Genomic DNA, 27,458 nt, shown 5'->3' with positions numbered 1-27,458 from the left:
AGTCTAAGAATTCTCAGGCTTCATTGCAAGGGTAGAAAATGAATAAACTATAAGTTTAAAATATTGCAACAACACAAATGAAAAAAAATAATCAGCGTCTTCTGCATATATGGCACTTTCAGTATGAACTCTGTTCAGAAATACATTATATTGTGTACACCATCCTGATAAGATAAGAGTGTTTTCTTACAATATTTATTTCCGCATTAAATGTGATAGATAGCTATATTTGACATGTGGCAGGTGTGCTGTAACATGGTTTTGTAATTATATAGTGAAAGATGACATGTTGGACAACATTAGCCCAGAAAAATACATACAGACAAAATAAATGTAATTTAACCTAGTCACTACCAGCCACAGGAAAATAAAAACTTCTGAGTAAATTCATATTTCAGGGATGGGTTTTACTTTTCAAAACTTTTAGAAGTTTTAGATTAAACCTTGTTAATTCACCACATGGTATTGCAAATCCTATATATTAAACATACTGGTCAGAGAATGACAGGTAAATAAATGTGTATCAACTATTCATTAAACTACATGGTTATTTATAATTGGAATTAGAACAGTGGGGAAGTGAGAGCCAGGACTCTGATTCTAGTCCTAGGTCTTCCACTGATAATGCTTAGCTTTTACGTAGCACTGATGCCCTGTGTGACCTTGGGCAAATTCATTATTGTCTTTATACCTCCATTTACCCATTTGTAAAAATGGATGTAACTACTATACAGGAATGCTGTGAGGTTGAATTAACAAAAAAAACCATCCTGCACTGTAGTGATATGCTTGTAAACTTATAATTTATAAAAACCAGGACTAAAAGCAATGAGGATTCTCGCTTCACTGCTTTGCAAATAAAACTAATTCTGTCTTACATATAGAGATGCATGTAACAAACAGATACCTGGTTAATTAAAATAAATTTGCATATGTTTGTTCCCATCCATTTTTACAGGCAGAATCTGTAGCTTCCTCTCCACAGTTCTGTGACCCTAACCTGTATCTCTGGAACATCACTGGAGACGGGCTTTTGCACCAAGTTAAAGGAGTGAAGCTGAAAACCCGACCAGCTCAGTGTACAGACTTTGTCAGTATTAAAAAACAACTTGATCTCCTGGAAAAAATGAAAGTAACACATTACAGATTTGCACTTGACTGGTCATTAATTTTACCTAATGGGGATTTGTCAACCATCAATAGACAAGTTCTCAGATATTATAGATGTGTGATTAGTGAGCTACTGAAACTCAACATTAAATGTATGGTCACCTTATACTATCCAACTCATGCCTACTTAGGCTTGCCTGGTCCTTTGTTGCAGAGAGGAGGATGGCTAAATCAGTCTACTGTTCAGGCTTTTCAGAACTATGCAGCTTTGTGTTTTCAGGAACTTGGTGACTTGGTTAAACTCTGGATCACCATAAATGAGCCAAACAGATTAAGCGATGTCTATAATAGCAGCAGCAATGATACGTATCAGGCAGCACACAATTTACTGCTAGCACATGCCAGGGCCTGGCAAATATATGACAAGCAGTATAGATCATTTCAGCATGGACTAGTGTCTTTGTCTCTGCATTCAGATTGGGCTGAGCCTGCCAATCCCTATTTTGATTCTCACTTAAAAGCTGCTGAAAGATTTCTTCAATTTGAAATAGCCTGGTTTGCAGATCCAATTTTTAAGACAGGGGATTATCCAGCAGCCATGAGGGAATACATTGTATCTAAAAACAAAAAAGGCCTCTCAAGTTCCTTCTTGCCATATTTCACAGATGAAGAAAAGAAACTTGTTAAAGGTGCAGCTGATTTTTATGCACTGAATCATTTTACCACAAGATTTGTGATTCATGAACTTCAAAATGGGAGCTGGTATGAATTTGATCGGGATGTTCAATTCCTGCAGGATATCACATGCCTGAGTTCCCCATCTCGTTTGGCAGTGGTGCCCTGGGGGATGCGCAAAGTTCTAAAATGGATTAAAAAAAACTATGGTGATATAGATGTTTACATCACAGCAAATGGGATCGACGACCAGTCTTTGGCTAATGATGAACTTCGAAACTATTACTTAGGAAAATACACCCAAGAGGTTTTAAAAGGTGAGATGATAAATGCAGATATTTTAGAATGGGGGTTCTTAGCCATTTTCATGATATGGACTATATTTTTCAACACAGACATTGTCTCTTTGTCCACCTCCCCCTTCCATTCACAATCCACCTCTTCATTCGTGATTACAAAATGTCTCAGTGCCCACTTGAGCAATGGCTTACAATGAAAAGTAATATTAGTAAAATAGTTAATTTATTTTGGCTGTCTTGAGAAGCATTTTAAACTTTTTGAAAAAAGTTAATTTTGCTGTCTATTTTTGCTCTTCAATGTCAATAAGAGCCATAAGTTCCCAGTACCCCTGAAAATCAGGCCACTTATTTAGGTGGCTAAATATAGATTTAGGTGGCTGTTAGGCATCCACATTTAAAAACAATGAATTTAACATTTCCATGCTATATTAGTTTTTAAGGAATTTAGGAATAATGAGTATTTTTTTGGTTTGTTCATTAATGTCCTATACGAATTCCAGACACTGAGTTATAATCTCTAGATAAAGGGGGGAATGTTCTTGTGCCAGTAGCTCCCTGGAAAGATTTATTTTTACAAGCAAGGCTATATTGTAGACATTTATATATATTGCCTACAGAGCTCATACTGTACAGAAAGCTCCCCTGCTTTAAGGAAGAACCAAAAACTTGCCATCTCCAATCCCATGTATTTATTTGGTATCCAACTATTTAATTCACGTAAAAGATTAAATCTCTTTAGAAGATTGTACTTAATGTTGCTCAAATATAACTGCATATTATAATCCAGTTGTTTGCAGTGGTGTTGTAGTCATGTAAGGTAGGTGAAGTAAATCTTTTAATGGTCCAACTTCCGTTGGTGAAAGGGACAAGCTTTTGAGCTTCACAGAACTTTTCTTCAGGTCTGGGGAAGGTAACCAGAGTGTCGAAGCAAAATACAAGTTGAGACACTGTTAAGCATAGCGGATTCACACATGCTGTAGGAGACCACTTAAAATTATGTGGGCGGTTAAGGATTAGCAGGCAGGGTCTTACAAATTGTTGTAATGAACCATAAAACCATGTTGAGACCATGATTTTTAAGATCTAGGAGAGTTATGAATTTAAGTTCCCAGGCTCATCTTTAGACGGTGTTGTGCAGGTTTCCTTTGAGGGCTAGGACGGAGAGGTCAGATATGCCATGATCACTTTGTGAAAAGTGTTTGCCTATGGGTGATAGGGTGGTTTTGTCTTTTATCATTTTTCTGCGTGAGTTCCTTTGAGAACATAGCAATAGTCTGGTTTCATCCACATAGTTATTGTTGGGGCATTTGATACACTGAATGAGGTATACCACATGTTGTGATAGGCCTGGGTAGGACCCAAGGATCTTGAAAGGTGTGTTGTGGGGGGTATTGATCATTGTAGTGGTGTATATATGTCTGCACGTTTTGCATCAGTTGTTCTGGCAGGGCTTCGTACTGCTTTGAGTGTGTGTCCTGGTCTGTGGGGAGCTTGTTTCTGATGATGAGCTTGGTGAGATGGGGGGTTGCTTGAAGACCAGAAGAGGATGGTTGGGAAAGATTTCTTCTTCGAGTGCTGGTCCCTATGTGTATTCCACAGGTGGGGAACACATAAGCGTTATGCACCCGAGTCTGAAAATTCTTCAAAGCAGTGTCTGCTGGCCCACACACATGCAGTAGCTCTCCTCGTGCTCTCGACTGAGGATATAAGAGGCAGTGATGGTCAATGCCTCTCCAGTTCCTTCTTACTGCCACATTGCATGAGTCAGAATTGTTTCTTCCTTCACTTCATTGTATAACCTATAAAGAAATAAAATACTTCTAAATAGTTATATTTCTTAGCTTAGTAGTTAAAGTTTACAGTATAGTATAGAGTATTTCTTTCTCTCTGGTTAGGGAACTTCTCCCCAGCTCCAGAATCATGCTCAGAGTCCCATGATTCAAGAATTGCATCTCCTGCCCTTACTCCCTCTTTATCAGTGATGAACATCAACAATGCCTGTACTCTCTGGGCGAGGTGGAGTCCTGCAAAGTGCAGTATCTTTCACTCCTTCCCACCCAGAACTTGAAAAGCCCAAGAGCTTTGCCTATGAAAGCCTGTGGTGGAGAAGGCTATGAGTCCACTCTCCAATCTTAGCTAGGAACACCCCACTGTGCATCGGCCTCAACTGACCAGCAGTGTCACTCCAAACCTGTGCCTTGGACTGGAGCCTTCAACATCTAAGCCCAAAGACTCTTTTTCTAGGGCTCACCATGAGAGTAGAGAAACACTCATGGACACAAGGACAACTTTCCTTCGAGGACTGGCCATAAGAAACACACTTCCTCTCCGATCCTGTCCAAGGCAGGAGAGACGTTGCATATGGAACCTAAGAAACCGGCTCTGGTGAAGATGCCCAGATTGGAGGGCAAGGTGCATAAAAAGAAAGATCCTCCAGTTTCATTGGTCACCTGAGCAAGCGTAAGGACAGACATTCACTGGTTCCATCTATGAATGCTGGTCCAGACCCATCATCAATACTGCCTCATTCATCTAAAGATCATCTGGCTGATGCAGATGCACCACGTACTTCAGACTTGACTGCCGGAACCCCTCACCCACCAGAGTATAGGAGACTTACATAACACCGGAGGATATTGTCCTCCCTTATCCACAGTCTCCACTTCTTTCCAGCTTTGCCCTTGTAAGCGATGTTATTATTCCAGAAGAGGAGTCTACATCAGTGTCCCAGGAGTTGTTCCATCTCCAACTGTCTGGCAGAAGTGCTGTGGTACCGATGATACCGCTGCTATCGATGGAACAGTTCTCGGTCTCAGATGAGTCAGAGGAGCTAGCCGCACCAGTATCTCCGTGGAGACAGTTGAGCCCCAACGGATAGTCGAGGGGTTATGCTCGCGGTTCCTTTGGGTACAACACTCCCCCCCACCCACCCAGGACCGCTTGTATTGATTCCCTTGGGGTCCATGGGTACCACAGCCAATTGATCCCTCTTTCTTGCCTGATTGGGATCCATGGGATCCTTATGGCAGACATCTGGGCACTTCTCAAGAGTTGTACTGCTCCTCTCCCTCTCGCCAACAAGTTCTGTTGGTGTACGAAGAGGAAGAGCTGCAACTGGATCTGCAGGTGCCGACAGTTCTAAAGAGTGTTTCTTCATCATCCCTGGACAAAGCAGTCACTCCTCCTTCTCTGCCAGATGACCACTGGCAGTACTAGGAGCTGTTACAAAGAATTGTCAGTGACCTACGGATCCCATTAGATGAGGTCCAAGACCCTCAAAACCCGCTCCTGGACATGTTGCAACTGCAGGGACCAAGTAAGGTAGCCCTGCTGGTCAATGAGCCCATACTAGAACTGGCCAGAATGGCATGGTGCACTGCACTCCAGCATCCTGGGCTCCTACACTGAAAACACCGGAGAGGTGATATTTTGTTCCTGCTAAAGGAGCTGAATTTTTATTCTCCCATACTGCCTCCAACGTGGTGGTGGTGGTACAGGGGCTACAGAAAGAGCTTTGTCACATTATCAAAGGGCGGCCATGGCAGATAAAGACTCTCAGAGACAGGACCTCTTGGGGAAAAAGGCTTTCTCTTCCATAGACCTGTAATTTTGTGTTGCTAACGACCAAGCTTTGTTAGTGAAATACAATTTTAATAATTATTTCAGGCATGCAGACTTCAGACATAAGCATCCCATGGAGGACACGGCCCAATTTCAGTCTTTTTTTTAGATGAGGGGAAAATAGTGGCAAGAGTAGCCTTCCAGGCTGCAGTGGATGCAACAGACACAGCTTCCAGAAATTTGGCCAGGGCTCAGTCATGAGGAGGGACTCTTGGCTGCAAGCATCAGGGTTTCCTAGGTAGGTCCAAAACACCATCAAGGACCTCCCCTTTCACGAGTCTAATCTCTTTAAAGAGAAAACAGACAAGACCCTACTCACTAAAGGACTCCAGATTGACTCTGCATTTCCTGGGGATTTATACTTTAGCCCCTATGAGGAAACACCAGAGGGAGTCCTATAGACCAAGGCCACCCCTCCCCCCCCCCCATTGACCTTTATGGCCAGGTGCCCAGCTGAGCCTCCACACAAATGCCAGAGGATTCTGAGGCCTCGTTTCTTGGCCCCCTCTACTGCCACAGCTTCTACTCACTCCCAACTACTGGCCAAGAGCCATTTTTGACATATTGGTCGAGACCACCACTGATGCTACCCACCTTTTCCCCCTGTCATCTTTGGGGGCTGTCTAGCACTCTTTGCTCACAACTGGAACAAGATCACTAGGAACAGTTGGGTTCTGGAGATTATCCATCAGGGAAACTCCATAGAGTTCCTCTCCTTCCTGCCTCACAAGCCCCCTTCCTGGTCCCCCTTCAGGAACCACCCTCACAAGGTAATTCTTCAACAGGATGCAGAATCTCTTTTACACCAAGAGCCAATAGAGCGCATCCCGTTTTGTTGCCACAGGAAGGGGTTCCACTTCCCACATTTCCTAATTCCCAAAAATGATGAAAGGTGGAGACCCATCCCGGACCTTTGGCAACTCAACATCTTTATGCGAAATCTGATATTCCGGATGATTATGCTGGCATTGATAATCCCCTCCCTTCAGAAAGGGATGCAGTTCATGACTCTCCATATGAAGGACGCGTATTTGTATGTGGACATTCACCCATCACACAGGAAGTTTCTGCATTTTACAGTTGGCCAGAAACACTTCCAGGTGAGATGCTAGAGCTATATGGTATTTCTATACCTAGACGATTGACTCCTGGTAGACCAACCTCATCAAGTGGTCAGGTCGGTGACAGGGTTTCTCTACAACTTTTGGCTACCCTAGGCATTTGCATAAACAAAGAAAAGTCCATTTTATTGTCCAGTTACCCACAAGGTCAGTAAACTTTATTGGGGTGATGTTGGACTCGGTTTCTGTGAGAGCATTCCTCCCTGCAGACAGGTTTCATACAATGAGCAACCTGATTTCACGTATTACCCACAGACCGCAGTCTTTCACTGTTAGGCCACATGATGCCGTTTACCAGACTCCAGCTGCGGTGTCTGCAAGCTTGGCTCCATTCAATCTACTGACTGAAGAAGGACCATATCAACTCCAAGGTTCCCACCAGAGTTATCACCTCCCTCGCTTGGTGACTGAACCCTGAAAACCCATGGTCAGTGTTCCCTTCAACCCTTCCACGTCCAGGGCCACCATTGTAACAGACACCTCCCTCCTGAGGTGGGTTGCCCACATGACAACCACACTGCTCAGGATTTCTGGACCCCACAAGAAGCTAGGCTACATATAAACATATGGAACTGAGGGAAGCCTGCTTTGCGTGCAAGGCCTTTCTTGCTCATATGCACACTCCATGTATAAACAACAGCCAATATCACCCATGGTGATCTATATAAACAAACAGGGAGGATCTCCTCTGCCTGGAAGCCATCAGACTTTGGAACTGGTTCATCAAGAACCACATCACAATACAAGCAGCGTACCTTCCCAGTGTTCACAACTCCCTTGCTGACAAATGAAGCAGAAGCTTCTTGCCAGACCATGAGTGGGAGGTTCACAACACAGTCCTAAGTGAGATATTTACACAGTGGGGTAGTCCACTATGATACCTCTTTATGTCCCAAATGAACAGAAAGCTCCCCTTATATTGTTCTAGAGAAACCATGGGTTGCGACTCCCAGGATTGCAATCTTCTGCTGTCTTAGACAAACAGCCTCAGATATGCCTTTCTTCCCATTCCCCTACTCCCACTGGTGGTAGGGAAGATTCATCTTAACAGAGCCAATATCATTCTCCTAGCACCCTATTGGACCAGACAGTTCTGGTTCATGGCACTTCTAACAATTTCTGCCCACCCACCAATCATGATCTTCCCATCCCCAGATCTCCTAACCCAGGAAGGAGGGGAAATCAAGCATCCCAATCTGGTCTCACTCCACCTCATGCCCTGGTGTTTGGATGGGTGTCGGAAATAGAACACTCATGCTCAGCCCTCGTTCAGGCGATCCTTTATCAAAGTAGAAAAGATTCTGCTAGAATTTGCTATCTAGCCAAATGGAGATGCTTTTTGGCCTGGGCACAACTCCATCAACATTCTCCAGTTACCTTAAGCATCCCAGTTGTCCTAGACTATCTCCTGTCCCTGAAGTCTTCAGGTCTCGCTATTAGTTTGCTGTGAGTACTAACAGCAATTAGTGCCTTCCTCTCTCCGCTGGAAGCACATTCTGTCTTGACTCACCCAGCTACAGTACGATTTATGAAAGTTCTGATCAGTATCCTCCCACCAGTGCTTAAACCTACACCTCAGTGGGACATTGACATCATCCTGTCAATACTCACAAGTCTGCCTTTCGAACCCAGGAAGGGTTGGCTAGGAAGGTCAGCAAGCTCAGAGCCATCATGGCGGACTCTCCTTATACAGTGTTTCACAAAGAAAAAGTTTCTCTTTGACTACACACCAAATTTCTCCCCAAGATTGTTTCTGAGTTCCACATCAATCAAATGATACTTACCTGTATTTTTCCTGGAAGCCCCATGCTTCCTCTGAAAATGAGTCTTCACATCGTCAATGTCCGGTGTGCCCTGGCGTTCTACCTGCAAAGAATCAAATCCATTAGGAAATCACCAAGACTTGTTGTCATCATAGCAGAGAGATTGTGTGGGCAAGTCATATTCTCCCAGAGGATTTGTAAGTGGATTTTAGGATGCATCTTAGAATGCTACAAAAAATAGCAAAAAAATCCTCCTTCTGTGGGTGTTTAGCTCACTCCATGTGAGCACAAGTTGCCTCTATGGCATCCCTATCTGGCATCCCTCTGCAGGGCAGCCACCTGGAGTTCTATCCACATGTCCATGACACACTATGCTCTAATTTGTGCCTCGGCTGAAGATGCAGTAGTGGGATCGGCATCTTTGCTATCAGCTTCCTTGCACCTGCCTCCAGTCTGAACACTGCAATCACCCATATGTAGAATACGCATAGGGACCAGCACTCAAAGAAGTAGTGGAGATTACTTATTGTAACTGGAGGTTCTTCAAGATGTGTGGTCCCTATCAGTATTCTACTACCCATCCTCCTTCAGATCCTGTTGGATAGGCGGTAAGAAGAGGAACTGGAGAGGCATCGACCTTCACTGCCTCTTATACCCTCAGTCAGGAGTACAAGGAGAGCTACTGCATGTGTATGGACCAACAGACACTGCTTTGAAGAATTACCAGACTCAGCCACATGGTGCACATGCATACCATATGTGTGAAATACAGATAGGGACCACACATCTTGAAGAACCTCCAGTTATAGTAAGTAACCTACACTTTCAGGATGTTGCAACCCATGTTTTGTGGGGACAATTGTTTGATGATACCCCGTATTGGTTCCAGTGTGGGGTGGTGGGTGACAACTAGGGGTATACAGTCAGTGGTTTGTATTTTTCTCCCAGATATTGAAGTAGGCTCTCCCAGGTTATTTGGATGGCTTGTTCCATGAGGCAATCTACTTAATTGGTGGAGTGTCCTTGTTTAGGGAAGGTGGTTTTAAGTGTGTATCCCAGATGTTCTTTTTGGAGCAAATTCTGTGGTATCTAAGGCCTGGTCTACACTACGGGGTTAGGTCGAATTTAGCCACGTTAGGTCGATTTAAAAATGAATGTGTCCACGCAACCAACCCCGTTCCGTCGACCTAAAGGGCTCTTAAAATCGACTTCTGTACTCCTCCCCGGCGAGGGGAATAGAGTTAAAATTGACTTCGCTGGATCGAATTTGGGATAGTGCAGAGGCAAATCGATGGTACTGGCCTCTGGGAGCTATCCCAGAGCGCTCCATTGTGACCGCTCTGGACTGCACTTTGAACTCCGATGCACTAGCCAGGTACACAGGAAGAGCCCCAGGAACTTTTGAATTTCATTTCCTGTTTGGTCAGTGTGGCGAACTCAGCAGCCCAGGTGACCATGCAGTCCCCCCAGAATCGTAGAGCATAGAATGTTTCTACGCTCCCTCTATCATCTCCATCCCTGAAGTTATTGCAGATTAGAAGGCAAAAAAAACTCACTTGCGATGACATGATTTCTGAGCTCATGCAGTCCTTCCGCACTGATAGGACACAGCTTAATGCATGGAGGCATTCAGTGGCAGAGGCCAGGAAAGAATTAAGTGAGCGGGAAGAGCGGAGGCAGGATCCGATGCTGAGGCTAATGGGGGAGCAAACGGACATGATAAAGCATCTGTTGGAGCTGCAGGAAAGCCATCAAGAGCACAGACCCCTGCTGTCACCACTGTATAACCGCCTATCCTCCTCCCCATGTTCCATAGCCTCCTCACCCAGATGCCCAAGAACGCGGGGGGAGGGTAGGCTCCGGGCACCCAGTCACTTCACTCCAGAGGATGGCCCAAGCAACAGAAGGCTGTCATTCAAACAGTTTGGTTTTTAGTGTGGCTGCAATAAGCAATGTGGCCTTGTCCCTCCCTCCTCTCCCACCCCACCCGGGCTACTTTGTCCGTTATCTTTCTCTCTTTTTTTTTTAATTAATAAAGAAAGAATGCATGGTTTCAAAACAATAGTTACTTTATTTTGAAGGGGGGGGATGGTTGGCTTACAGGGAATTAAAATCAACAAAGGGGGTGGGTTTGCATCAATGAGAAACACACACAACTGTCACACCGAAGCCTGGCCAGTCATGAAACTGGTTTTCAAAGCCTCTCTGATGCGCAGCGCGCCTTGTTGTGCTCTTCTAATCGCCCTGGTGTCTGGCTGCTCAAAATCAGACGCCAGGCAATTTGCCTCAACCTCCCACCCCGCCATAAACGTCTCCCCCTTACTCTCACAGATATTATGGAGCACACAGCAAGCAGCAATAACAATGGGAAAGTTGGTTGCACTGAGGTCTGACCAACAGTGCCAGCGAGCTTTTAAACGTCCAAAGGCACATTCTACTGTGCATTCTGCACTTGCTCAGCCTATAATTGAACTGCTCCTTACTACTGTCCAGGCTTCATGAACAGATCCCCCGAGCTCGTCGCTGGGGAGCAGGACAGCAGAATTGCAGGGGAAGGGATGGAGCTGTACACCATGCCCTGGAGGTTGCTAGGAGCAGGGCAGGGAAGACGTTCCCAGAGCCTCTGGCCAAGCTACATGTCTGACGAGGACGGTTACCAGTCCTACTGCACCGTCTGCTGTCAGCAGCACCCAGGAGGACCAGTACAGATCCCCCGAGCTCGTCGCTGGGGAGCAGGAGAGCAGAGTTGCAGCAGAAGCGGTGAATGACGACGGTTAGCAGTCCTACTGCACCATCTGCTGCGAAGGCAAGGAGCTGCTGCTGTGTAGCAATGCCAGCTGCTGCAGGTGCTTCTGTGTCGAATGCTTGGAGATCCAGGTAGAGCAAGGTACCTCAGCCAAGGCAAAAGAGCAAGATCCCTGGAGCTGTTACATGTGTCAACCATAGAAGTGCTATGGGATGTTATAGTACCGACCGGACTGGAATGTATGGCTGCAAGACTTCTTCACCAGCGACAAAGGACAGGAATATGATGCACCTAAAATCTAAAAAGGCCTACGCATTTCCCAGAGTCACTACCCTTGATAACAGAACGTCAATGATTGCATTGGCTACTTGGATCACAGCAGCCCCAACAGAAGACTTGCCCACAACAGCAGCCATGACGGTGAGCTGTGTAGGCTCCATGCTTGCCGTGGTATGGCGTCTACATGGGTAACCCAGGAAAAAAGACGAGAAACGATTGTCTGCCGTTGCTTTCACGGAGGGAGGGGGCGACTGACGCCATGTACTCAAAACCACCCGCGATAATGTTTTTGCCCCATCAGGCATTGGGAGCTTAACCCAGAATTCCAATGGGTGGCAGAGATTGCGGGAACTGTGGGATAACTACCCACAGTGCACCGCTCCGTAAGTCGATGCTAGCCACGGTAGTGAGGACGCACTCTGCCAACTTAATGCACTTAGTGTGGACATATGCAATCGACTATATAAAATCTATTTCTAAAAATCGACTTCTATAAAATCGACCTAATTTCGTAGTGTAGACATACCCTAAATGTGTGACTGTAGATAACAGACTTTTGGGTGCATTTGAGGTGGTTACTGGATCTGTGGAAATAAGTGTGGTGATCCATGGGTTTCTTGTATATAATCACTTTCAACTTCTGGGACACTGAGATCAGCTACAATAATGGAACCCTACAAATGACTATATACAATAAGTTGGTTCAGTAAAAGACATTATCTCAGCTGCCTTGTCTCTATTAAAACCCAGGGCATGGTAAAGGAAATCAGTTCTAAAGATTAAACTAAACTAGGAACAATTACTAGATGTCATTTTTTCCTGTGCATCCCCAAGTCCCTACAAAGAAATATAACTATTTTCCTTTAGGGAATTCTCAGGCGAGTGGTCATGAAATTCTTATTTTTCAAACTGTAGAAGTATATCTCTTCAAAGAGAGCCCAAAAGTTCAATAATTTATAACACTCTTACAAAATTACCTTATTTAAATAATATTATGGATTTTCTCTCTGCTTACATATGAATGAAAAGGTGAAGAGGTAAGTAATTATTTTTACTATTTTGTTTTTTAATGTAATTATAATTTTACCTCCTAAGGGTAATTTTAGGTGTTAGGAATCTGTATTATTTTTATTGGAGTGTAGTGCCTGAAGATCCCAGTCCCTGATGGGGCCCCTTTTGGCTTGGCCATGTACACACTTATAATGAGCAGGTAATCCTTGCTCCAAAGAGCTTACAATTCAATCAACTCTTTCAGGGGAAATGTGCAACTTTGAATTTAGCTGCTGTTTTGAGATGTTGCAGATGTATGTTCCACTCAAGTACATGCATGATGAGCGTATCGAAGCCTGGAGAACTTTGCCTTGCAGTACCTTAGGGGTGGTTCTTGTGTCTTCTGGCCCTTTGCCCCTCCCCAGGCTATTTAAGGGGAGCACTGATCCAACACCCCTGAGTTCCTTCTCACCACCCATGGCTAGAGTCGGAGCATTTGATGTAGTAGTCTACCTCACTGTTTATTTCATTTTTTTCTGGAACTTTGTTGTATATCATTCATTGTTAGCATAGTTTAGTATTACCCTTAGATTTAGTTGTAGAACTTAGAATAGATAGATAATTACCCTGGGTGATGCCCTCACCAGGGTTTAAACATAGTTCATTGTGTATGTTGGCTATCCCCAATAGTGAACCCCACACACTGTTTGTTGTGCCTGGGAGAAGGGCATGTTAAAGAGAGATGCTCCATCTTCAAGTGATTTAAAAAGAGCACACAGGTGGCAAGGGATGAGTCTAAAGCAGCACCTTTTAGAGCACGCCATCTGGCCCGCTTTGGCACTGAGGACCTCCACAGATCATCCGGCCCCACACTCTTCTTCGGAACTGACATGGAATGTTGCTCCTGGCTTGAGGTGCTTCCCCTAAGAAGAATGTTCTTCTTTCTCTGGTCCTTCAGGGAGAAGGTATATCACAATGACTTATGGAATAGCTTGGATGCCTCCTCCACAGAGGTTAAGAGACCACTCAACAAAGTTTCAAGTGACTGATTTCTTTTCTCAGTGACTTTTTGATACTGCATATTTGCAGCACTGCAATGTGGTCTTCCATACATACTTTAACCAAATATTATGCTATGATGTCTGCGTCCAAACATGGTCGGGGCATGACTTCTGCAGTTGGGGTGGCTTTGCACTAGCATCAGAAGCTCCCTAAAAGTGGGGGGCCACGCCCCTTGCTCTGCTCTGAGGTCCACCCCCACTCGGCCTCCTCCCCACAAGGACCTGCCCACGCTCCACCCCATGCCCTGCTCCTGCTCCACCTCCCTCCCAGGCCCCCTCACCCGCCGCTTGCACCTTTTCACTCCCTCCCTCAAGCCCTCTGCCCGCTGGAGGGGGAGAGCCCTCAGTGGAAGGGGAGAGCTGGGGCAGGAAGAGGAGCAACATGCGTGGGGTAGGGGGGAAGCAGAGCAGCACAGGCGGGGCTACGGAGTAAGAGGATGAGCAGGAGCGGGGCCTCAGGGTGGCGTGCCTCCAGAAGGAGGTGCACCACATCCTTTTTGAGGAGGCTAAGCCTCCCCAGCCTCTTATACCCGCCACCCATGCGTCCAGATCAGATGCGAATTTTGGGAAGGCGCTCTTGCAATTGCTCTTTAAGTAGATTCCAAGCCCTACCTCCTTCTGATACTACTTATGAGTCACCTGAGTGGAATACACATCTGCAACCACGCAAAGAAGAAAAGATGCTTACTTACCTGTAGTGTTACCCTTGTTCATGATGTGTGTACAAATGTGTATGCCACAACCCACCCTTCATCCCCTCTGCATCAGAGTCTCAATTCTTGACATTCAATGCAAAGTGACTGACAGGTATTGGGGCAGCACCAGCCTTAAATAGCTTGGAGAGGGGCTAAGGGTCAGAGAGCACTAGCAGTGCCCCATTCAGGTACTGTTAGGCAAAGTTCTCTGGCTTTGGTGCGCTCAGTGCATGCACACCTGCATGGAATACACATTGGCACCCACATCTCAGTGAACAACAGTTACAGCTCAGGTACATAACTGTGTTTTGCTTGGCAGGTAAGTAAAAACTATTTTACTATAATAGCCTAGTATAGGGATTCCTAACCTTTCAGAGTGCTGATTCCCTCACAGAATGTTTTTTTGACTCATTTTTCCAAAATCCACTCATCCAAACTATGATTAGGCTCTATGGGGCCAGATTCTTGAAGGTATTTAGGCACCTAAAGATACAGATAGGTACTTTTGAAAATCCTACTAGGTGTCTAACTCCTTGATTTGAACGGGAGTTATGCACCTAGCAGTTTTGAGAATCTTATTAAGTACCTATCTGCATCTTTAAGTGCCTAAACACATTTTAAAATCTGGTGCTAGTAGACTAAACTCAGGACTGTAAAGTGTGAACTCCTGAATTCTAATTCTACTCACTATATCTCCTTGATGATGATTAAAATAACCATGCAAATTAAGTATTAGGATTATTTATATAGCACACTGAAGTAATGAATAATTATTTTTACTATTTTGTTTTATAATCCAGTTATAATTTTTAACTTTATAAATGTTGTGTTCATTTGAGATCTTAAATAGTTTTTCATTTCATACAAAAGGAGAATTTATCAACATTCATTCCTTTTTTTCAGCATATCATACTGATAAAGTGAAGATTAGAGGTTATTATGCATTTAAACTGACTGAAGAAAAATCAAAACCCAGATTTGGATTCTTCACTTCTGATTCAAGAGCCAAGTCTTCAATACAAATTTACAACAACCTCATTAGCAGTAATGGCTTTCCTGCAGAGTATTCTAGTGATCTATGTGATCAATCAGAGGAAAAAACACAGTGTACCTTCTGTTTATTTCTCTCACAGAAGAAGCCTCTGATATTCTTTGGCTGCTGTCTTTTCTCCACTTTTGTCCTGCTTCTAACAATTATAATTTTTCACAAAAGAAAAAGAAGAAAACTGTATAGAGCAAAAAATTTCCAACACATCTGTCCCCCATTTAAAAAGGGACACAAAGCTACTCTCAACTAGATTCATCACTGTCTGCATCTGCTTTCTGCATAGGATAAAGAGAATGGGACAATTTCTGAGAAGCACTATGTGAGTCACTCCAGTTATACACACCAAATAACATTCAGTGGAGGAATGGAAAATAATTACACAAGGGAGAAGAAAAACTGATGTTGACGGGTACCAGTGATTTTTATCTAGCTTTTGAAGCAAGTTAAATGGTTTCTCCTTGTGCCTTGGAATGATCTGTTAACTAGTTTGACTTGAAAAGATATTAAGCTGTGAGAACTGATGTGCACTTTTATATGTGAATGTCTTCAAACTAGAAATTTTTGTGATGGACACTCAGATATGTTTGGTCATTGATAAGTTTGTATCTGCAGCTGTTTGCAAATGTGACAGCTTTAAAAAATTCCAGTTAAATTCAGCACCAAGCATTAAATAGTTTGGACCAGATTCTGGTTTTAGTTGCAAAGGCATAAATCTGACTAACTTCATCATTGACATAAATGCCTAACTCTGATACTGGGGCAGTTGAGATTAGACTTTGATACTTTGTTCCAAAACTAAGGTAATAGCTCCTAGGACCAGTTGGGAACAAGACATTATGATATACAACTACTGCTTGTTTTACCCTGCAGGGTAGGGACAAAAATCAGTCAGTTGTGTACAGATTTTTATTACTGGAACATTAAAACAAGCTGTATCTATTAATCCATCACAGAAAATAGATATCCACACAACTATAAGTCATATGTATTTATTTCTGGAAAACATGCTAACTAGCTGAGCCTCCTGTACTCTCAGTAAACTGCCAGTGCAGCCCTCAGTGTTGCAAAGCCTATCATAAATAAATATGAGCAGTTTGTTTAGAAATGTCTTCTCTCAAGAATCGTGTATTCTATTAAAAATGCCATTTTCACAGGCTATGATAGGTGTCTTTCAAAACTACCTTATTTTCACTAAATCTTTTATTTGTGTTTATAGAGGTTACATTTACCTCACAATGTCTCTTACAAACAGCATTTTATATGTTTAGAGATTGAGATGCTCCTATTCACTTTGGTTTACTTTTTCTCTTGGCTCATTTGGTCAGTGGACAAAGCGCCCAGATATTATTTCAGCACCCACAGGCTATTTCTACGATACAAAGTCTTTGGCAGCATAGCTCCCTAGGATAGACGCAGCATACACAGAGAGAAGCTTTTCTTGTGGTGTAGGAACACCACAGCCCCCAAACAATATCAGCTATGCTGCCAAAAGCAGTCCTTTGTGGGCAGAGTTGCATCTACAGGATTGGTTTTTTTTTTAACATACCAATGTCAGTCAGGGATATGTTTATTCACACTGCTTGAATTTGCAATAGAAATAGAATAAACTTGATATTCCTTTTGGAAGCCTGCAGTTTGGGTAGACCTAGCCTGTTGTCTGGATAAATGTACTGAATAGGACAGCATCGTGTCATATATACCAACCGTAATTCTGGGTCCTTCTGCTCCCAGGGCAAGTTTGGGTTCTTTGCTACCCAGCATCTAAACCCCTCATCTCAACTGTGCCTCACCCCCATACAGGGCATGTGCCTATGCTAAATATTTGAAAAAAGAGACACCACTTTGTGGGTTCCTTTCACATATTAAACTTGCCTTTGGATAAAAGGCTAGGGTCCAATTCTCTAGTGTGCTAGCCACCTTAGGCTTATTTTCTTCATCCATATCCTCCACCTGATACTGCAGAGTGAACATAGCCACATACTCCCCTTTCCAAATTGTTTTCCCTAAGAGTGTTTGATAAAGTCTCATGACACCCCCCATTCTCAAAAGAACTTGTGGTTTCTTAAGTGTTCCTCTGTGTGTAAGGATGAGTAGCCTGCTACCACTTTGGGGGCAGGCGGGAGGAGAATAATAATAATCAGCCCCCTCTCTTTCAGTTAAAAGATCTGTCTTGGGTACATTGTCCCGTCCCCCCCGTGTATGCCACTTTCAGTCACCTGCCTCCTCAGCTGAGGGACAGGCTTCTACCACACTTACCCCCCCACCACCACCACCTGTGGACAAGGTAGCCCTCCCACACCTCACAGGGCCAGTTTTCTGCTACCCTGGGTGGGGACAAAGCTGCAGCTTTGAACATGGTGCACAAAGCCTGCTGCTGGCCCCCCTCCCTTGCAGGGAGATGCTGGCAACCCTCACTGCAACAGCCCAGGGTGGCTGGCTGGGATGCCTGAGCACTCCTGCAGAGGCTATTTGACCACCCTTGGGTGGTCCAGTCACCTTCCCCCATCTTGGCCTCTGAGCCCACATCCCTGCTCCCAGAGCCATTCCAGGGACTCTATCCCAGTTCTCTCTTAATCAGGGCTCCTCTAACACCTCTACCCCCGTTGACTGAGCCACAACCCTGCTCCCCACTCACCTCCTGCTGCTGCGTGTACAATCCTAGCAGTGAGCCCAGCTGCTGTGTGCCTGCCACCTTCAGCGGCCTGGCTGGCGGCTGTTGCCACCACAACCCAGCTCCAGCTGCTCACCCATAGCGGTGGCCCTACCCCTGCCACTCCTGGATGCAACTGGGGAGGGGGTGACACACTTGGCCCTGGCAGCTGCTGCTGTAGTGTGGCTAAGTTCTCCAGCAGGGCCCCTCCCAGGAATCATTGCAGCAGCCAGCTATCCACACGAAAGGGCACATAGACCCCGAGGAAGGTTTTAAATTGAGGGGGGTATGCCAAGACCCAATTGCATGCCATGTGCCCATCTGGCCCATAGGAGGGAGAAGCCCCTCCTCCCTGTCAGGCACATTCCAACATGTAGCACTAGGGCCAGGCTCTTCCCTCCCCCATGTCACCTCCACTATTGCCCCATTCAGCCAATGGGAGGTGGAGAAGCCCCTTCCAGCATATATCATAGCCAGAAGGGCTCTCCCCTCCTGAGAAAGGTAGGGACTTAAAGGTGATGGGAATCAGGACCAACCACCAGTTCATTTTCCAGTAGGCATGAGCTTATGCATACACTGACCATCATACCCACATTCTGTTCAGGAACACTGCATCAACCAGAGTGACCATGGTTTACAGCATACCAGCCATTGTGAAGTGAAGCTCCCAGATCAACCTTGCAACTCCACAAATCTCTGGGGCAACAATAGCAGGTAGGGCCAAGGCATGTACACCTTCATGCATCAGTGGAAGGATTGAGCACACAACATGCTGGGGTATTTTTGTCCATCCTGGTGACATAGCAAACAGCGTGCAATGCCACTTTTCAATGTAGGAAGCAATTAGAGGAAGGACAGATCTCTGCTCAAGGACAGAGGGAGAAGCAGGAGATAGGCAGCCTTAACTTAAACTTGTGTATATTTGTAAAAGATATTCTAGTTAAGCAGCAGTGAGTACTGGTTTGAGGCTTCTCCACTACTTTGAGAGATTGCATCATTTAAATTTTAACTATGTGGCATACAAAGAACTGCAGAGCTTTGCATTTATTCCCACATTTCTTTTCAAGGAGTATTTCTTCAAAGCTTATATGAACAAGTTAATAATGTCAAGTATCAGAGGAGTAGCCATGTTAGTCTGAATCTGTAAAAAGCAACAGAGGGTCCTGTGGCACCTTTGAGACTAACAGAAGTACTGGGAGCATAAGCTTTTGTGGGTAAGAACTTCAGATGCAAGTAATGGAAATCTCCAGAGGCACGTATATATCAGTGTGGAGATAACGAGGTTAGTTCAATCAGGGAGGGTGAGGTACTCTGCTAGCAGTTGAGGTGTGAACACCAAGGAGGAGAAACTGTTTTTCTGTATGTATAGTAGCATATATGGAGTTTTTGGAATGGAATAGAGGGATCCATGCAATGAACTTGGCCTACACGAGCATAAAGTGTGCAGCCCCTACTGATATTTAAGTTGGATTTTATTCTCTTGTCCTCATCTTTAGTCTTCAGTTTATAATAACTAACTAAAGAAGCTAGTGGTGAAGCAGGTTTTAGGAACGGTCAAGGGTAATCTGAACCTTTGAAATCAGAGAAAGAATGAAATGGGAGTGCAGAATAAACATATTACAGTTTGCTTCTTTTGCTGAAGTGATCAACAGTTTTCACCATTTAAAAATCTTTGTTTCAGAGTTAGCACTTCAATTACACGCACTGGACAGTCCACGCATCCTGAAATGATTTTTCTGAGATGCTTTCTTTTACACCAGGGGAGTTAAGGACACTGTTAATGGATGGCAAAAACGTACTCAACAGTATATTATGGCACCTTGCAAAACTAACTTGGGGAACTGCTTCTCCAAAGAGTCGTATTTTTAGATCATTTTAAATTTAATATAAAAATACACAGAATTATAGCCATTTTTATTCAGCTCTTAAAGACAGAAGCCAAAATGTGTAATATTTGTTTTATTTTTTAAAACACATCATCGTGTTCAGTTTTTACACTAGACTTCCCATTTGGTACTTGATACAGTAAGTAGTAATTTGCAGCAAGTAGTAATTTGCAGCTCGTGGTTTGTTTCGGAATCTAGACAACTGTAAGTAAGAAGAGTGCTAAATTATAAAACAATATATACAGTTTTAAGCTTTACTATGTCAGTGCAATCCCCCTCTGAACTCCCTTAGATTTATTACTAAAAGTTTGTGGAAATCTCAATGTATTTTAAAAACATATCTAATATATAGAATAGAAAACTGTTCCACTTGTTAAGCATCACTCAAGGACTCGGACGTGGAATCATGTCACATTTTCATCATTTAAGCAGGAACACAGTTCAGATGCAATGTAAGTAGTTTTTCTTCACCCATTTTTCAGTTGGGTTGACTAAAGCAAATGGTCAAATTCAATGGCTCAAGAGTGACTAATCCTCTCCCTCTCTCAAAAGAGCAGCACTAAAAAGAAATAGTCTTGCACATGGTTGAAGCGACTTCTACAAGGCAGGTGATAATAGGGTTGATATTTTAAATTGGCTTTGTCTGTTTCAAGTGGAATCCACTACTACTGAAGTTAAGATTACTGTACTAAAACTATACTAAAGTTAAAACAGATATAGCCAATTTACATATCCCTTGCTTTTATGCTGCAGAAGGTACTCATGACACTAATTTCAAATGCAACTTGAGACTTGCAGCCACCTGACACGTATATTTTACAAACAAAATATAACCATATTTGGATGAAAAAGTTGGTGGTATAAACTTCTTCTGCAGACTCGTGAAAAGATCCCAAATGAAAACCTTGTAGCACCATCTTAACTGAAAGTTACTTCCATAATATTAAGTGTTCCAGTTTCATTGTTTGGTAACTTAGAGGACAAATATAAATGGGTCAAGAAACTCAGCAGTCAAAGGGTAGTGCATCAATTATTCAAAGTTGAAAATATTATCCACTCTTCAAGTGAAGGGAAGTCATATTGGTGGGTTTATAGCTACAGAATGGCAAAAATACTAGGCAACGAATATGCTGCTAAATCTTCCTATCAATACACTGCTCTGTGCCATCACCAAATTAAGGAGCAAAAAAGTCTTACCACCAAATTCAAACAAATCTGCACTCCAATGCCTCAAACCAGAAAGGAATCTGAAGAGCGGCTCAAGAGTGACAAAATATTGCTTGAAGACCTCAGCTATGGCATTATACACCATGCCCAGGAGAACAAAGCCCAGATCTGATCTACACTTAAGTTTTACCAATTTAACTGTGTCAGTCAGGGGTGCAATTTTTTACTGACAATTATACCAGTAAAAGCTCGTGTGGATGCATCTGTACTAGTATAGAGGTGCTTTAATATTAGCATTGCTCATTTTGCTTCCCGAATCAGAATAAACTACACTGGTTTAAGCACTTTTATATCAGTATAATTACATGTAACCATACTGGGGGTTGCCTCTAACTATATTACTACCATATACTTAAAGCAGCAAAACTATAGACAAGTCCCTACTAGCAGCAACTTTTCATATGTTAGCTGTTCAAGACCACTGCCCCACCCACCCATATCTATCATTATTCCATTCCCAAAATCTGCTAAAGTCTTTAAGACAGGGACCTGATTTATCAAGTTACACCTATACCTCTGAAATTATAATACAAAATGTTACTGTATAAAATACCAACCTATTATAGTTTTATTCATCAGCCTGTTGTACTGTTCCCTTCTCGGAAACATAGATACCATCCAAGAATTTTCTGATATCCTTATTCTTGACTGTGGTGGCCTGCTGGATCAAGGCAGCTACAGAAAAAACAAGAAATTTAAGACATAGCATGGACAATGCCCTAACACAGCCAATTCTTATACACACTCCAACATTTCAGCTGATGACATATAACTAACAGGAGATGAAATAGCTTAGAAGGGATACTGCCAACGTGAAACGACTAAAAGCAGCCTAGAACTTTCAGGTGCCAGCTCCTCTCACCCATATGAGTTTTACAATCATGTTTTTAAATGTTTTTCTGATGCTGCATAAAAGGCCCAACAAAATAAAGCTATATAGGGAAAACAATATAACTGACCAAGTAAATGCACTAATAATCTTTATATTTTACATTCTTAACAATAAGTAGTACTTAATTTCGAGACAAAAGTTGATTTGAGCTATCACTTCAATTCCATAAGAAGTTTTTCAGGAATACTTAAAATGGCTATCACTACAGCATAGTGATACATCTCCCTCCCTCCCTCCCTCCATACTTATTATACAAACCTGAGTTGGATACCAATTCAATGTCATTCCCTTCAAGAATCAACTCATCCTTCTGGGCTTGAGATACTGCACAGGCAACACCTAAGAGAAAGGAAAGTACACAGTAAGCTGAATATTTATCTGTGGAGGTATGGCAGGTGCACTTTATGTAACTTATAGACATTCAAGAAAAAACAGTCGCTGTTTCAGAAATCTTGTTTGACTTCATTTATAGATCCATAAGAGACAATATGGATATTACAAGAATTAGCTTCCCATTATTTATTAGAGTAGCATCCAGAGGCCAATATTAGGACTGCCCCCTGCTTTGTGCTAGGCACTATACATACAAAGTTTCAGCTGCTTTCCATTATAAACCTGATTAAGACCTTCTCACCCTGCAACTCAAATCAAAACCACTACCTGAAGTGTAACATTAACAGATACAAGAGTTTGAAAATTTAAGTATCCATTTTGGATAGTTTTACAGCTTGTCTGTTAAGCTCCAAATTTGGCTGAACATTATTCAGTTACCACTTAGGCACTTCAGAAGTTTTGGTGGCTAGTTTTGGACATGTCTGCTACTTTTTTTTTTTAATTCAAGAACTGCACAAGTGAGATTAGTGAGGCCAGCCATATGATCAAAATTTTACCTCTTATCTTCCATGCAGGCCAAAGACATTCCTGTATCTTCACACAGTCCTCAGCGACCCACCACTATCATTCCATTATAAACCACAAAGATAAGGTAGCCTAATTTTATATATTTTTTATATATATATATACACACACACACACACACACACACACACACACACACACACACACAGCCCTTATAGTATCTGCTAATGTTGTCTGAGATGCAACCAGTTATCTACCTTGATGCTTTCATCCAAAGTGGTGATCAAACAGATCAACCTAATTTACTCAACTCCCATTGTCAGGTAACAAGTGTCCATTATAGCCCGTATTCATATCTGGCTGTGAATTCACAAGCTTTAGACAATCCTGAATATGAGCAAGTGATGATTACTTCATTTACTCTAATCTACTTGTCAAAATGTCAAATCAAACACTGTTTGCTAATACCAATACTACTGGTGTTTTCAAAAAGATCCCAAAGGCTTAAGTATTTTTTGTGAATTAAGTTGTAGTACAATGGGTAAGATTAGTTTATAGGAAGATAACTGAAACAATTTGTACTCTTAGAGCATGAGCAGAAACATTCTGAAATGCCTCCAATGGCAGATATTTAATCTCTACAGGTATAAAATGCTGTTAGGGTTACACATCCATTTGTCCAATAAACTTAACCAAAATGCCTACTGCCACAAACACACAACATACTGATGGGGTACAGATAAGAGTATGTGTCAAATGAATAAACTTGTCTGAAATTGTACTTGAAAGATTTCTGCAGACAGGCTGCAAACTAAGCTTTTCATATGCATGCTTAAAATAAATGTAAAGTTCTTACAGCAGTTAATTTTTCTGTAGTCACTGCATTAAAGAGACTGAACACCGACTGCCCTACATAAAGCTACAACTTTACAAGCTCCATCAAGATTCCTAGTTTTTTGTTTTGTTTTGTTTTTTTAAGTCTTGCTAAATTAAATATTTGAAGTGATAATGAAAAATGTTTAGAACAAAGCCAAAAGCAGAAGTGTGTCATGCATGTCTCTTGGAAACCAATAAAATCAAGATTACATATGCAGGAGTGCCGATGCAAAATATGGAACCCTCAGAAAAGATCTGGATCTATCCGGGTTTATTAAGAGATTGATCAACTTCTATCGAAATCCATCTGTTGTGAGCACCTAGCACTTCTGAAAGTCGGGCCATAAACAATATGTCTTCTGATGCCGATTACAAAGTTCACAGCATTGAATCTTACTAAAAGCAAGTCTGTTACAAAAACATATATTCACAGCATGATGTCCACTTCAATTAGCGAAGTACAAGGCCTCTAATTATACTTACCTGGTCTCATGCGCACCCTGCGGATATATTTCTCTCCCAGGAAGTTACGGATTTCCACAAGTGAGCCATTTTCCTGAATAACTACGTTGATGGGGAAGTGAGCATACACAGACCTCATTTTGTAACGAAAGCCCTGGGAGTAACCAAATCAAAAATGTCATCATTAAACTCAAATATGTTACAGCAGCATTTCTCAAACTGGGAGCAGGGTTGGAGTGGTGGCAGGAAGAGGTGGGGTGGGGTGGGGCGGGGCCTTAAGGGAAGGGTGGAGTGAGGTGGAGCCTAAGTAGAGGGGCTTGGGAGTATGAAGTAAATTTTTAAATGGGAGTCCTCAGGTTACTGAAGTTTGAGAACCGCTTTGTTACAGAACTAGAAGACTCCAAAACTAGGAGATATATTTAAGAGTTACTTGACAAATGTGATGAAATGTTAGATCATTTCTGAAGAGTATTTTAACTTATAATAGAGAGGAGTTGCTTTTGAAGCATCAAGCCTCAAAGATCTTTAATGTTTATGCTTAATGTTCTCTCCTAACTCTAAAGTGATCTCACTGGCAAAGGCAAGATCATAGCTAACCCACACGGTATACAGTACCTTTCATTTAGCATGGCTAAAAAAATTCTCATAAGAATGAAGTTGCCTGATATTGTTAAGAATCAAGTGACAAATATTCTATTTCAAAATAAAACTTACCAATGTGACACCCTTGATCATGTTTTGAACATGACTGCAAATTGTACGAACTGTTGCCAGCTCCTTTCTGTTACCCCACCATTTGTCAACCCGTAGCTATAATAAAAGTTCAAAGTGTTCAGTTTCAATTCAAAATTAACAAACATGTTTCCCATAAGGAATTAAACTGATTTTTTGTATAACCTTCAGCAAATCACTTAATCTCCACAAGCCTCAATTTCCACATTTGTGAAATGGAGCTTTTAACAGTATAAAGGAGTTTGAGGAATACTGATGCAAAGCACTTTAAAACTCTCAGATGACAAATACTTGTGTAAGTGCAAAATATTGAACAGGCAAAGAAAGCACAGGGCAGTAACAAAGCAAACTTCCTGGCATTGTTCCATCAAGTTTTTCCTGAATGGATTGTCTAGGTGAGAAGCTAGCTCCTTTTCTATATGCATTAAAATCTTTGACCTCTCCACACTGTCAACTATGGTGATGGCAAGTTTTGTGCTTGTTCATTAGCAAAAGCATTAACCAATTTCCCATATCACCAGGCAACCCTCCAATGGGGTATTTCTTAATCTATACATGAAAAATTGTATGCCATCCCTAGGATGACCAGATGTCCTGATTTTATAGGGACAGTCCTGATTTTGGGGTCTTTTTCTTATATAGGCTCCTATTACCCCCCACTCCCTGCCCCGATTTTTCACATTTGCTGCCTGGTCACCCTAGCCATCCCCTACACATTAAGCAAAACACTAATGTGCCAGAGCCATACTCTTCACCTCAAACATTTTAAGCAGGTTTTAATTCTCACTTTGGCAAATGTTCACTCAAAAGGTTGGGGAAACGTTTTTAGTGTGTCTTGTTTAGAGAAACTTGAAAATATGACTTCCCAGTAAGTAGAATCAAGCTTTCTATCTATCACCACCAAACACCAATTGAACTTGGTGATGAGTGCATAGCTAGAGTACCAATGAGCGCTCCGCTCCTCCAAAGTCATGGCCCACTCAGCAGAATTGGAAGAGCAGACCAGGGACATCAGCTACTATTAAATGATATGTCCAAGAAAATTTAACTCAGATGCACTGAGCTATCAGTGCAGCAGAAGTCTAGGTTAATCTTGCTTACCACACATAGTTACAGTTTAAATAATAAAATACTATAGCCGAACAAAATTAATTTGGAAATCTAAAAGCGTCATTCAGTAAATGAATACGTTAATTCAACATTTCTAATTACATACCTACTCCACAATTTTTAACACTAAAACCGCCCCGAAACTGTAGCCCCAAAACTGAACATTTAAAAAGAGCATGCCCACTGACAGACACACAATACCTGACTGCATATCAATACTGAACCCTAGCTCAAACACCCAAGATGTGCCTAGCCATCTTAGAAACTTGTATTTAGTCTCACAACTTGTGAGGTAAGAAAGTACTACAGTCACTTTTTAAAAAATATAAGAACGCAGACAAACAAGGCCAAGTGACTTTCCAAAGATCACATAGGAGGTTTGAGTCCCTAGTCTGCCACAAACTTAATTCCCTCATTAGTACCCTAGACACTAGATCATCCTTTCTACGAATATGAAAATAATCCCAAAATATCCCTGCAATGCTCACCTTCTTGTGCTTCTTTCCCAAGAGGGAGAGCTCTACATTGATGTGGTTAAAATCCCGTCGCAAAGTTCCTCTGGGACCTTTCACAATAACTGCCCGGCCCTTCAGAGAAATGTCGACTGGAAGACAAGAAAAGCAAGTGTTAACCTTTTGCAGGACGAGAACACAAAGCTTACGTGGAACAAGCAAAGGACTGTACCTTTCTCCGGGATGTCAACAGTCTGGTTGCTGAGAATGGTCTTCATTCTACAACGACAACCACAGGGTGAGAGCAGAGACACCGCACTGCACCTTTCCCAGCCGGCCCGCCCCAGCCCACACTAACCCCGGCCAAGCTTCTTCGAACCGGGGCCCACAGACCAAGAGAGCGGCCGCTGCGCCGCTCCACACCCCGGCCACGCCACGCTGGGGGCCCGGAACGCGCCAGCGGGCTGCCCCGCGCCTGGACCCCCGCTCTTAACGCGCCACAACAGGGACCGTGGGTCACGCGAGAGGCCGCCGCAGCCCCGACCCAGCAGCCCCCGCCCGGCCCGGTGGGCGGCGGGAGAACCAGCGCCGGGCCCCGGCCTAGCTTCCCCGAGACCGGGGGTGGGGGGTGTCTGTGCCTGGGGCTCTGCCCGCCGGCCCGGGAGCAGACACATCCCCGGGGCGCCCAGCACAGTCTCTAGAGCCTCCTTGTGCCCGGCGCGGCATCGTCGGGGCGCGGGAGGGGCCCGGGGCCGTGGATGGAAGCAGATCTCAAAATAGGAACCCTCCTCACCTCGCTGCAGACCGAGGGGAAAGGGAGAGCGTCTTTCGTCATCGCGTTCTTGTATCCCCTCCGTCTAGGCCTGACGTCATCACGCTCGGCCACCCGGCTCTGAGGCGAGAGC

General features: G+C 43.2%; 2 protein-coding genes across 3 annotated transcripts in view; one reads left to right on the top strand and one right to left on the bottom strand.

The window, feature by feature from the left end:
• The window catches only part of KLB (klotho beta), a 44,443-nt gene extending 27,932 nt beyond the window's left edge, over positions 1-16,511 (top strand). The window contains exons 4-5 of one of the 2 annotated variants that reach the window (XM_034772254.1): positions 959-2,102; positions 15,264-16,511. In XM_034772254.1, coding sequence (XP_034628145.1) covers positions 959-2,102; positions 15,264-15,658 — 1,539 coding nt within the window. In that variant the 3' untranslated portion in view covers positions 15,659-16,511. The remainder of the gene's footprint in view (positions 1-958; positions 2,103-15,263) is intronic. The other variant, XM_034772255.1, reaches the window with a different exon arrangement.
• Positions 16,512-20,001: 3,490 nt separating this feature from the next.
• Positions 20,002-27,425, bottom strand: RPL9 (ribosomal protein L9). The gene is made up of 8 exons (XM_034771087.1): positions 27,347-27,425; positions 26,786-26,832; positions 26,590-26,705; positions 24,974-25,069; positions 24,281-24,413; positions 22,322-22,402; positions 21,729-21,846; positions 20,002-20,146 (listed from the first exon to the last, which is right to left on the bottom strand). Exons 2-7 carry the CDS (start codon positions 26,829-26,831, stop codon positions 21,740-21,742), a joined length of 579 nt encoding a protein of 192 aa, XP_034626978.1. The 5' UTR covers position 26,832; positions 27,347-27,425; the 3' UTR covers positions 20,002-20,146; positions 21,729-21,739.
• Positions 27,426-27,458: the final 33 nt, after the last annotated feature.

This window comes from Trachemys scripta, chromosome 5 (assembly GCF_013100865.1).
Source record: "Trachemys scripta elegans isolate TJP31775 chromosome 5, CAS_Tse_1.0, whole genome shotgun sequence".
Lineage (NCBI taxonomy): Eukaryota > Metazoa > Chordata > Testudines > Emydidae > Trachemys > Trachemys scripta.
This window is presented reverse-complemented; position numbering and strand designations above follow the sequence as displayed.